Here is a 13685-nt window from a genome sequence, read left to right as displayed (position 1 = left end):
CCAAAGACAACCCTTTGTCCCTGCACTGAAGGTGCTGTGCAACACATACAAAAAGTGGTGCACATGGAGTAGGTGAGGCACCAGTGCCCAAGATCACACAGAGAGTAGAAATACACATAGCAAAACACATGTAAGAGTGGGAAAAAAAGGCTCACACTCTTACCAGGTGAAATAAATTAATCCTAGAAATCCAGCAAAGCTGCTGGGGGACTCTTTAGGTTAGGGAAATCAACCATTTATGAGTACTCTCCCTAACGGCAACATTAACTCCTCGTAATCATGAGGACTCTTCCTGGCCACCCCAACAAGTGACACAGTCTCACATGAGCAGGAAGCGTGCCGCGAAGTCTTGTAGGAGATCTTTTCTCCGTGGGGTACCTCAATAGTGGATCTTTTTGCAACAAGTGCCAAAGTAAAGCACAGACAGTTCTGCTCAAGGGAATTTCCTGTAAGGGGCTTACTAGGGGGTGCATTCCTGGGTGAGAGGGTCTTCGACCTCCACTATGCATTTCCCCCTACACCTGTCATCCCCTGGGTTCTCAGGCGGTTGAGGAAATTCCAGGAAACGATTTGTCTTGATCGCCCCAAAAAGCGGGCAAGGAGTTGCTGGCTAGCATCGGGGCACACTCCACCAGGGGTCTGGCTAATTGCACAGTGCTGATTGGAGGAGTGCCATTGAAAGAAATCTGATGGGCTGTGACTTGGTCATCGCTCCTCATGTTAACAAAACACTATTATCTGGACAGGGCACTGACGCCCGATTTGGAAGAGCTGTATTACAGAGCTTTTTCATTTTGAGACTTTTATCCTGCCTCCAAATATGTAGTGCTCTGGGAGTCTATCAGATGAGGAATCTGTAGGAGAAGGCAGTCCATTGAAGGAGAAATTACTTACCAGTAATGTTCTTTCTATGGATTCTTCCCCACAGATTCCTCATCACCCTCCCATCCTGCTCCACTATGAAAGTGGTCTATTGCCGTTTTCTGGTGTCTCTCCATGAGTGAAGTGACAACTTAAGGTTGGTTCGTTGGGCATATTTCGGTGCTGTGCTGATTATTCACTGTCAAGCTTTGGCTTACAGTTCAGTGTATGTTCTTCATGAAAGGAAAAACATTGTCTTTGTTGGCTTTCCTTAAGCCAAATCCTGTGGATTGTTCATCCACGGCTTCTGAGCTTGGGAGAAAAAAAGGTGGGCAACTGAGGGGGCATAGTGATGTGTTATATCTACTGCCAACATCCCGTCCAGAGTCGAGGAGTGGCGTGACTGAGTCGAGATTGATTGATGGTTAATGCTGGTAGGGATGTCTATCAGATGAGGAATCTGTGGCAGAAGAATCCATAGAAAGCATTTTGCTGATAAGTAATTTGGTAAGTCATTTCTCCTTCTCAGACGACTGCACCTGTTCGGGTCCATGATGGATCTTGAATGTTCCAAACTTGGCCCAGAGAATGTGGTATCCAGAGCTGCTGGACATAGCCATCTGCCCTCCCTGGCATCGGCTGCAGAGGACGAAGCTCCTCTCACATTTAGGGCGGATAGGGTGTGTCCTTGTTACGTTTTTTTACTGGCTGATTAGACTCCTCCTGTGGTTTTTCCTTCTGCAGCATTCATGCGTGGGGGGGGGGACTGAAGCATGGGCGTAGTGACGTGCTATGTATACAATGTCTGACGTCACTTCCGGAGCCAACGATCGAGAGCCGAACAAGACGGATTGATGGCTGAGTCGAGGCCTGCAACCGAATCACCATGGCCTGAACCTTCATGCCTGGCTGCTGAAAGGCTAAGGTATAAGGAATGGGATCTGTAGGAAGATGTTCTGGTCGTACGCATCTCTATTAGAAGACACACTACCAAGTCCATCTATGCCTGCAGATGGTGTCCATTTTCAGCTTGGTGCTGGGAGAGGGATCTGGACACTTATACATATTCCACATCCTTGATGTTGGAATTTCTTCTGTCTTCAGCCGAAATGTCTTTTGTCTTCTTTCTTCTGTATTTGGCCGGGACAGGCCTGCAGATTGGTATAGTGAAGGGTTATCCTGAGACCATTTCAGTCTTCAAGAGGGGCACATAGCAAGGCTCTTTTTTCACAATCCCCATGGCCATTCACTTCCTAAGGGGTCTATCTAATATGTTTCCCCCATGCCAGTTTGTTGTCCGTGCGTTGAATTTAAATTTAGTGTTAATGTTTTAATGGGTGCTCTGTTTGAGCCCCTTCACTCTTGTTTGTTAAGATTGGTCACCCATGGGGGGCGTGGCTTGGCGACATGACATACGGTCTGGCCCGGTGAGAGCTCCTGGCCAAGACCACGTGTCTAACCGAAAATGCCCCAGTGAAAATAAAATCTCTGTTTAGCTACGCAGCACCATGAAGAGCCGAAAGGCTGCTGCAGCTCCTGTTCAACTCTCAGTGGTTCTAGCCCTGGAGAGACGGAGTTCGGAGCGAGCTCCTCACCGAATTGTATCGGAGCACCTGGGAACCCAAAAGATGGCAGACGGCGCTGGAGCCAGAATCACCCAACGAATCCCACGGCCTGAGAAGCCCTGATGATGGGAACCTATAAAGCGGCGGCGCTGCTCCGGTCCCCGACAATCCTGAGTGCGACCTCTGTTGTGGTGCTCGCCCTGCAGTGGCAACTTGCACAGCCGCTGCACGGGCCCGAGCCAGCCCAGGCATAGAGGACCAGTCCGCTCCGGCCAACCAGGGGGCAACCCAGCGCCTCAGCCCACCCACGGGTGAACACATCAGCCACAAACTTGCACAGCCACGCACGGCCGTGCATAGCCGCTGCCCGGACCAGAGCCGGTCCAGACACAGCGGACCAGGCCACTCCAGCCAACCAGGGGGCAACCCAGTGTCTCATCCCGCCCACGGGCGATCCACACCAGCCACAAACCACCTACAGCTGTGAACAAAAATTTCATACACTCTGTGGGAGTGCATATTCCAAAAGGGGATTAGAGGGACGGCTTCCTGGCTATTATTAAAGATGGCAAGGAAGCCGTGTGTGAGTCCCTCCAGTCTGGGTTGGATTCTGCAGATAGCATCAGCAGATACATGGCTACGAGCACCGTGATACACAGGTTTGCGTGGTTGCGAAATTCATGTTTTTCCACCTGATGTGCAGGCTAGACTTCTCAAAATGCCATTTGACGGGTCACATCTATTTGGTAGCACAGCTGACAAGAGCCTTGAGAGTTTGCAGACCTCTAAGGCGGCCGCCAAGTCTTTAGGTGCCGCTGTTAGGCAACCTCAGCTTTTTCGTCCTAACCTACAACCTTGGAGAGGTAGATTTTTTCGCTACTACTCCTCATTTGGAAGGGCAAGAGGAATGGCCAGTCAAAGAGGCCAACGAAAGTTTCCTCTTAGTGGACGAGGTAAAGGTGCCAAGTTAGCTCAAGAAGCAGCCTCTTTACCATCGGCCGCTGCAACAGCCGCTTCAAAACAGTTCTGAGGCTTTCAGTCACAGTTCTCCAGTGGGGGGCAGACTGTCTCAGCATCTAGAAGAATGGCAAGACATTACTTCAGATGCTTGGGCTCTGGAGACAATAGGCTACTGCCTTCCCTTTATGAAGAAGCCTCAGACCAATCAACCAGGGAAACACTCTTTGAGGATTCCGGATCCGCTCCTTGAGCAGGACATTTTGACCGTGCTAGAGAAAGGCGCTATAGAACCAGTGCCTGTAGTGGAGAGGAACAAGGGTTGGTATTCCCCATATTTTATGATTCCCAAGAAGGACGGGGGACTGAGACCCATCTTGGACTTGAGATACTTATCCCGGGAGGATAGCTCAGCGGCAACGTGCTCACCTTGGAAACAATACGACACAAAGCAACACAGGTTCGATCCCTTTGTCAGCGCTTAGAAACCTCTGGGTATTGAGCGCGTTATAAATAGGCAACTAAGACAATATTCCTGTAACAGCGACTCGATGCCCGCGGGCTATGTGAGTGCTTTAAAAATGCAAATAAATAAATAAATAATTGAACAAGTTCCTCAGGAAAGACAAATTCAAGATAGTCACTCTTTCTCAGATCCTTCAGGCCCTCCAACTTCAGCATTGGTTGGTGTCATTGGACCTTCAGGATGCTTATTTTCATGTGTCAATCCATCTCAAGCACAGGAAATACCTGAGGTTCGCTGTTAGCGGCTCGCACTATCAGTTTCGAGTCCTGCCATTCGGGCTGACATCCGCCCGAGGGTATTCACCAAACTGATGGTGGTGGTGGCAGTATATCTCGGGAGAGGGGGGAATTCACATCTACCCCTACCTGGATGATTGGCTGATCAGGGCGCATTCTCCGCAACAAGCCTTGGATCATCTCAACGTTACCTGCCGCTCTCTTCACAGATTGGGCTTCTCCCTCAATTTTAAGAAGTCCCATATGACACCTTCCCAACAACAGCTCCAGTACATCGGGCTGTGTTAGACACATCCTTGGGAAAGTGCTCGCCACCCAAGGTGAGGGGTCAAGACATTCTCCAGATGGTAACAAAATTCCAGAAGGCCAAGGACCAGAATCTTCCGGCCTTCGAGTTCTTCAGGTTGCTCGGCCTTATGTCATCCTGCATTTCCCTGGTGCCACAGGCCTGCCTGAGAATTAGATCTCTTCAATGGGCTCTCTGATCACAATGGTCCCAGTTCTCAGGGGTGATGTTGGACCGCCTTCACATTCCGACAAGAGTCTCACACGATCTTCTGTGGTGGGCCTGCAAGGTAAATGTTCTGAAGGGAGAATACTTTTGGCAACCATGACCGGAAATAACTGTAGTGACAGATGCCTCACTCATGGGGTGGGGAGCTCACGCCAACGATTTGACTGTCATGGGTCGTTGGTCTCCATCAGAGTGCAAACTACACATTAACCTTTTGGAGCTGAGAGCAATCAGACTAGTGCTGAAGGCTTTTCTGCCGTCTGTATAAGGAAAGAATGTCCTGATAATGATGGACAATACAGTGACCATGCACTACCTCAACTAGAGAGGAGGCGTAGGGTCACTACCACTGTGCAGAGAGGCAATGCAGCTCTGGTATTGGGCTATTCAAGAAGGAATCTCCCTATCAGCCTTTTACCTGGCCGAGGAGGAGAACACTGTAGCAGATGCTCTGAACAGGTAGAGTACTGTCTCCCACGAGTGGGAGCTAGCTCAGGAAATCCTTCAAGAGAGCTTTGCCCTTTGGGGAACCCCTCAAGTGGATCTGTTTGCGACCAGTGTCAACCAGAAGTGCGAGCTGTACTGCTCAAGGGAAGTTACTCCGAGAGGAGCTCCAGGGGATGTGTTTATGGTGGTTTGGGAATTCCTGCTACTGTACGCGTTTCCTCCAGTCCCCGTCATTCCTCAGGTAGTCAGGAGGTTGAGGAGGTTTAGGAGCCGTATGATCCTCATTGCCCAGATTGGGCCAGGAGAACGTGGTACCCGGACCCTCTGGACCTGTCCATCTGTTGTTGGAATAAGTTTTGCGACTGGTGCAGAAACAAGAATGTTGATCTGTTTCAGTGTACAATGCCGGATGTTCTATCCTTTCTGCTTTCATTATCACACAAAGGTCTTCAGATTGGAACCATTAAGGGTTACCTGGCAGTGCTTTTCATTTTTAAGCGCAAAGTGCTCATTAGAGGAATGCTCATATTTAAAAATCCCTCTGGTCACTCAGTTTCTAAAAGGGCTCACAAATTCCCGCCTTATACATTTCAGGTTCCGGTTTGGGACCTCAACCTGGTTTTGAAATTCCCGATCGGTGCCCCATTTGAATCCTTGCACTCCTGTCCATTGAGATTGTTGACCTTTAAGACAATTCTATTGGTTGCTATTACATCTGCACACAGAGTGAGCGAGTTGCAAGAGCTTTCTTCCAAGCCACCCTTTACTATATTCCACAAGGACAGGGTTATGTTGAGGGTGAAACCCTCCTTCCTGCCTAAGGTTGGACTTACACTTAAGTCAGAATATTGTGCTGTGGCCTTCTATCCTCCTCCACATCCTAGTAAGGAAGAGGAAAGGCTGCATAGGTTGGACCCTAAATAATTTTTGCTTTATAGAAACTGCTACATGTAGTGTTTCAAAAGGAAACATGGGACGCCATGCTTGTCAAACAGACTTCACTGGACCAAAGAAACACAAACAGTTCATAAAAAGTTTAATTTATTCTTTTAATAACTGCACATGTCACAAGAAAAACTTCAATTGTACTACACGTTGGCAAAAGGTTTGTAACAAACCACATGCCGAAAAAAGAAAAAAATGAAGAATACACACGTTTGCTAAGCATTACTCTTGGATACCTTCCGTGCCCAGGATGTTGCTTTTGGGAAGGCAGTCCTTTACTCTGCCCTTTGAAAATTCTGAATGTCTAAATCTTCACCCTCCTCCTATCGTGGATACTGCTTTGGGAGTCTCTTAAAGATTAGGAATACGTTGGAGGACACAATCCATTTGAAGAACAAGTTACTTACCCCCTGGTAAAGTTCTTTCGAATGGATGCTCCTCCAACGTAATACTCATCGCCCTCCCAACCTACCCCTCCTTTGAATTTCCCATGCTATTGCAGCTTTCATTCCAACAAGGCTGAATACTGTCCTGTCCGTATTTATTGGCACTTCTGCTACACGAGGAGGGGAAAAACAGAACTGAGGCCATCGGGCGCTGTGTGTGCTACTTATAACATACAATGATGTCACCCTCGATGGAGGCTTTCGAGGGACATCAACCCGACGCCGTAGACGCAGGGCGCACTCTGCCGAAATGTATTTCCGAAGCAGCCGAAGCTGGACATTACATGTCAAAGATGAGGAATACGTTGGAGGAACTTCCAGTCGAAATAACGTTACCAGGGGTAAGTAACTTGTTCTTCTCTGTCTAAGGATGCAATGCACCTCTTCTGCAGTTAACTCCACCTCTGATCCCTGTATTGTCGATCTCCTATTTTCCTTGTGCAGCAATGGCATTGCCTTGTTGTCCTACATTATTTCTCACGCTTGTCCCGTGCAGCAGGCTCTTTTTTTCCTTCTCCTCCTGCACCATTTTAAACCTCTCTGCATACCCTCTCCTGATAAACGTTTCTGTCTGTGTGAACACTAAAGCATCTGGGAGTACTAGCTCTGAAACATAGGCTGCCATATTTCCCTGATACTGTCTAAAAATAGTTTTACATACAGTGAACCTGTTTTAAGGTAATTATGAATACTTGCATTTTTTATGTAGGCTTATCTCTGGGACAATAACAACCAGGTCGTAGTCGAATGGCTTGAGAAGCACTTGCATGAAGAAGATGGTGCACGGTCTGCAATACGTGAAAATATCAAATATTTAAAACGCGATTATGCCTTAAAGCACATCAGAAGGTAAGCTAATCATGCATATGTCCCCCAGAAAGACATTGGGATGATGTACTGAACACTGAACTGTTTTGTGGTATTGCAGAATGTTCTAAATTGTAATTGAGCAAGCATGCAAAAACTGCATTGCGTGAAATGTACATATGCAAAACATATGGTGTATGGAAGCCAATCAAAACGGTACATTAAGTCAACGGAACTGTACTTGTCCATCATTTAATCATTCCCAAATGAATATGCTAAGAATGCTCTCATGGCTTCTCGGGTGATAATGAAATAATGTTTAAATGTACTTTCTAGTAGAAAGTCCTTGCTTGCTGTGACCAGGGAATCGAGCTGCACTGATCAGGCCCAACCACACATGCATATGTCTGGAAGGGTTCTATGTCATTATACTGATGTTCGTTTTTTTCATGGAATTTTTACTGACAAAAATCCATTGAAAAAACTCATTGAAATGTATTTTTTTTAAAGGTGAGGGGTCTCCCCGTATTCCCCCCATTTCCCTATGTTGGTACCCCAGCCCCCCCTGCACCCTTTTTATACCATTACCCTCTTCCTCACATTTCGATTCGTTCTTTCAGTGGATTTCCTTTTGGCAAATAATCCATTAAAAAAATGACCATTGCCAAAAGGATGGTATACGGTCTGGGAGTGTTCCCTTGCAGATTGGGGACAAAGCAAAATAATTTGAAATGACCTCATGTATTTTGACCAGGATTGATTGCATATGGTTGGTTTCTTTGTTTCATTTCTCTGATGGAGATAAAACAATGGAATGGAAGGCTACCTAGAGTAATTAAGAACTAGAGGGCTAACATTCCATACTTAAGGAGAGTGAAAAGTGAGGCAGCCGATTGCCCTCCAGTTGGCAGCCATGGACACCATGCTGGTGAAAAAGGTGCCATTGAAAGTAACATTTTCTCTACCAGCATGGCATCCAGGCCTGATGCTGTCTTTTGGAATTTTGGCCCTCTAGTTCTATAGTAGAAGTCTGTGCTTATGTTACAGTGGACAACAATGATGGCATTGTTGACAAATGTTTTGACAGTTATGAAGTTCACTGGTACAGGATCTTCTCCGATGTCCATGGCAGAAAATGTGATGACAACCTTTCTTCCATCCAGAATGTTGGAAGCAGGCAGAAACCGATGAATTTTCAACGGGTTAGGACATTTGGGAGACTTTGCAATCTTGGCAAGGTGGACAGTGAAAGAGTTTGGGGGTTGCATATAAATATGGAATTCAGAGCTACATGGGAAGTGATGATGTTGAAAGACAGCATGATTGCTGTGTACTGTGTTTTGAAATATGGAGCGGATGTTTTAGAGCAAGCTGTAGCAAGAAGAATATGAACTTGAAAGAACATGAATATGAGGCAAGTCGCTCATATACCACTTAACCGTAGATGGCATTTAGGGTGGCAATTAGGAGACGTAAAGGGATAAACCCTCCAGGTTTCATGAGAACAGAAACAACCAAAAACATAGCAGGAAAGTGGAAGGCTAAGTGAAATCTTCTGTTTGGAGCAGGGCTAAAGTTGAGGGTACACGCGGGTGGACAGAGTCCACCCACTTTTTTCAGAGGGTGTAGTGGTTATTGCAGTTTAAAACATGCACAATGTTAAGTTTTCAAAAACACTATTAGACGAAAATATCCTCTCGGGTTTGTGTGTGTGTTGATTTTATGAGAGGCAAATGCCATTCATCCTGTGCAATTTGGGTGGTTATACAAAGCCAATTCAATAAAATGTGCATATTTCACCTGCTCATTTGTGGCAATGTCACATCCTATTGCGTTTGTTGATGAGTCATCCCACTTTTATTTTTAGGACTTGACCCCTGGTTTGGAGCATTGGGGAACTCTTCTGTTTCTATTGCTGGGGGTGTGTCCTGACTCCTGCACTGTGCTGCCAAGGACTTAAAAGTCCCACAAGAGCCACGGCACTCAGAGCGGCAAAGTAGAAGGCTAAGTGAAGTCTTCTGTCTTTTGTCATTTTGAGTTGAGGAAGTTACCCAAAGCAACGTGACAGCCTCTGGAAAGCACTGGAGTGCCCTCGGGCTCTGGAGCATTCTGCTGCTCTGGGAGTGGAGAAAGTGTTTGACATTAAATCAAAAATTTGGAAGTTAGGTGATGTATATGTAGCCCAAAAGTCCAGCTGAAGCTCAGACCCGCCTCCAGCAAAGACGGGTGACGCAGGGAGACTGCTTGCCGGACTGCCAATTTGTCCATGTTCAAGACGGTGTTAAAAGTAGGCTGGAGGAGGTGTGCGCAAATATGAGCTACAGTGAAAGCACCCTGACGCACTGTGTGGAGCCTGTTTATACACTTTCACCTTGATTAGAACTATCCCTGCATTAGCGCGGGAGTGAAGCTACTGACCCCTGTCTAACTGCTGAAAAGTGTGTCCCTTCGTTGGAGGCGTTCCTCTTGCTTTAGTCGCATAAGGGTGGCCCGCTCCTGCAGAAAGGGGCGCGGGCAGATGCGCTCTAAAGATTTCTAAGGATCAAGAGGTGCTATTGGGAAAAATCACCAATCAGGAGCTGGGCGGTAATTCTACAACCCCCTACTGTTGACCTAAACCCCTCACTTAGGACAGAGGAGGAGAATTTGAACATCCTTGGGGGTGGAGGAGCCGCTGCTCCTATAACAGAAAAGCGAATGGAGCCAGATGAGAATCCTATGAGAGCCCTGATGAACCTAAGCTCTGAGTATGTTCCCAAGACTTGGCTGATAATCCAATAACAAAGGACTTGAACAATTCTGAATTGGCGGCCCAACTGTCAAAAGACCTCACTATTTTGACAGAAAAAATCTCCTTTCAAAAAAGGAGAAAGTCTGTCAATAATTCAGAACAGGCTAATTGCCCTAGATCAGGACCTGCTGCGCACTGATTTGAGCGTGGTGTCACTCTCCTCTTGACTCCATTCCTGGCCAGGAATTGCATGCCCTCCTGAATACGATCTCAACTATTATGCAACCTGACATCCAACAGAGTGCCGATAGTGGGAAGTCAAACTGTGAAAGGAAAAGTGGAAATACGGATAACTCCAAAGTTAATCCCTCTAAAGAAGATAGTGGCACTCCTTCTGTTATCAGAGATGGGAATTATTTGCCACCTGAAAGCAGGTCGTTGGCTAGTAGTTCCTCTAGCTCTTCAAGGTCATCCTCTCACTCGTCATCCTAGTTACCATGTGAAGAGAGAAGTGAGCATGTGTCATCAAATGATGACCTAAATCACGTACAGCAAGTAGTGATGGCTAACCTGACGGTTGCACTCTCCCCTTTCACCAAACTTTGAGTCATTCAATAGCGCACTGCAAGATCAGTCTACCCTACTCGCTATGTTACAGTCTAAGATGATTGGTATGGAGGGATTTGTTGTCAAGGTGGAGGAAAGACTAAATAAGGAAGCAGAAGTTTCCCTTCAATGGCAAAAAGACCGCCTATGCGACATGGCAAGGTGTGAAACCACAGACAAGGCGTTCCTAATGGAGGCAGTTTTGGAGTACTGCAAGTGGATGCAGACTCAAAGGAAAGGAGCTGAAGTGGGGATGGTAGCACTAAGTAGACCTATACCTTCCAGTATGAAGCCTTCTGAAATAGTAGCCCCAAATGTAGAACTGGAGGCAACTGAAGTAAGACTGGACACTATACCTCTGAACCAAAAACCCCTAAAGGAAACAAATATGTTTTCAATTTTTGGCCCAAGACTGACTCAGGAAACGAGGCCACTGACAAAGGGACCCCGGAAAGGAGAGGGAAAACTGGAGGAGAAGACTAAGAACCAAATAACATCTAGGAAAACTAAATCTAATGGCTCCAGATCGTTCCTGAGGAATATCAGGACTCCTCTGCCTCTTGATATACGGCAATCCCCAAAACGCCTGCGAAAGGAGCAGGTCAGACTCAAGAATCACTGCAGTTAACGGACCCTTCTGATGTAGACAACGAGAGGATATCCAATGAAGTGGCCGAAGCGATTATTCTGTCATCAGAAACATGTCTAAGGGACTTATTGGAAGTTATGGAGCTTGAGGATGACGACGATGAGTGGAATAATGTGAGCAGATCTGATTGGGCGAAATTGAAAGACAAGTCAGTCAAATTCGCCCTACCCAGCAACCTCTCTATAGCAGCAAATTTACAATCTTGGTTAAACACCCCATCGCTGTACAACAGGATCGACCAGCCAAATTACCGGAAGAAAAAAGATCTGCCCGGAATGGTCTGACACAGGGGGCTGCCCGAAAGGATTGGCAGTTTAAAACCTTGGAAGAAAAAAGAATACCATTAAATGGACTTGCACGGGGGGCGGATTGTCCCAAAGCGAAGAAATTGTCTAGCATTCCTACGAGGAAACTTTGCGTGGAAACGCAGGAGACAGTGCCAAAGCAATTTTCTTCAGATCAGAATGTGTTAAAGAAAGATCTTAAAGTATACCTGGAGAGAATAATATCAAGCTCCAAAGCTCCAATTGTGAATCGGAGGAACGCGATGAAACTTCTGCAATACATCCCGGAGCTTAGACATGTAACAACAGATGACATCACAGTGGTTGGGTTAGTACAGAAAGAAAAATGGATTGGGTGATCCTTCATTTGGACTCGTCGACTACCAAGAAAAATCTGTTAGCTCAAGGTAACAAATTGCTACCACTTGGTTACGAATTAATTGATCACCAAGGGATGGGCTTGGTGGGGAGCCATAGAAGCCAGACCAGTCCAGCCACCGAACAGCCCTCCAAGAAAATTGCATTGAGGCCCAAAAGAGGTGGGGACCTAAACAATGAATCTCAGGATGCAGTTTCACTCCAAGGGAAGAAGTCTCTGCCGTTTTCACAAAGAAATTTGCCTCAGCTAAAATTCACAGTTGAGAACCAAAGACAAATAGAAATGGGCATGAAAGTCAAGACTCCTATAAGTGCCAGAATTGTGATCAAGTTAATTGGGATTGGCTAGCTGGGGCCCTAGGCAAACCTAACTATAAATAGACTTCACAGCCTATAGATCATCTAGGACTTTTGCTGGGATCTTGAAACACCAGAGGATTTAAAGCACTCTTAAACGATGGACCCCGGTCGTTAGAACAATATGACCTGGCTAAGGTCTAAACCGTCATGTGAAGGATATGAGTCCTATTTGAACCCTGCAAACAAAGGCATACTGGGGAGACCCTTCTCTGGCTTATTAATACTGCTAAGGATGTATGTGGGCTTGGTGGTAATCAGCCATGAAGTTCTGGGTCCATGTGTCCAAATCATAAAGTTTACTAGAGGCCTATTCCCAAATGCAACAAAGTACCTGCTAATCAATGTATATTGGAGGGTGAACATGTGCCGACAACTGAAGCTTGTGAAGTCTATAATGAATGTCATAGACCAATGTATGGAGGAGTGGGAAAACCCCAATATTATTATTTGCAGGGACTTGAATATTGTCTTATTGAACGGCGAAGGGTGGCCATTGAGTGAATGTCAAATGGATGAAAGAGCTAGGGGCTGGACTTCAGAGCTATCTGGGAGCTGATTATGTTAAATACCCAAACTCAGGGCGATATGCCAGGAGCGTGTACGTGCAGAAGGGGCCCCGTCAGATCATGTTTTGATTACTGCTTCGTGTCTAGAAATCTGATAGAAAAGTTACTAGAAGTGAGGTAGTTCAACAATCTTCTAGCAATCATGACTTGCTGGTGATATTCATCCACAATGCCTATTTCCCTTTTGCACAAGTCCAAATTGGGCCCGGTTGAGGAGAACTGGGTAGGAAACCGGCTGAGGATTCGCTGGAATGAAGTTGTCAACATTGCTCTTAACTTTGAGTTCTCCATTATGAAGGACCAGAGTGCAGTTTAGTATGTCTGGATACTCCATGACTAAATGGTCACATGAAAGAATGGAGGAACATTGACCCAAGCCCCTAAACATGCTTATGACCCTGTGCTGGTGAAGACTAGAAGAGATTTGAGAATGGACCTGATGGAATTGGAGAAAGTCCAAGGCCAGGGAAATATGAGATGATACGTAGTCGTAAACAACAATATCGTAACTGTCTCGTAGCCACCAAAGCCCTGAGAACCTAGAGGGACGCGGAAACAATGTTGGAAACCTTATGTAAAAAAAACACTAGGAACTTATCGGAGCTCCTAAATAACGGAGAACTTTTTAGACCTTCAGCCCTGACTGGTCAAGTCACTGAGGATCGATGGGTCTCGCGTTACTCCACTCTTTTCTCGCGAGCAGGGCCATTGTTAGGGAGAATTCTCATAAATGGCTGATTTCCCTTACCTAATGAGTCCCTCAGCAGCTTTGCTGGATTTCTAGGATTTATTTTTTTCACCTGGTAA

The 13685-nt window shown here is 46.2% G+C and overlaps 1 protein-coding gene across 1 annotated transcript in view; it reads left to right on the top strand.

Annotated features, from left to right (window-relative positions):
• ACACB (acetyl-CoA carboxylase beta) overlaps positions 1-13685 on the top strand; it is a 3851763-nt gene that overhangs the window by 3787079 nt on the left and 50999 nt on the right. The window contains exon 53 of the mRNA XM_069619430.1: positions 7207-7346. Coding sequence (XP_069475531.1) covers positions 7207-7346 — 140 coding nt within the window. The remainder of the gene's footprint in view (positions 1-7206; positions 7347-13685) is intronic.

The sequence above is a fragment of the Ambystoma mexicanum genome, chromosome 10, assembly GCF_040938575.1.
Source record: "Ambystoma mexicanum isolate Mex_15411 chromosome 10, UKY_AmexF1_1, whole genome shotgun sequence".
Taxonomy (NCBI): Eukaryota; Metazoa; Chordata; class Amphibia; order Caudata; family Ambystomatidae; genus Ambystoma; species Ambystoma mexicanum.
Note: the sequence above shows the minus strand (reverse complement) of the source record. Positions and strands in the feature narration are given on the sequence as shown.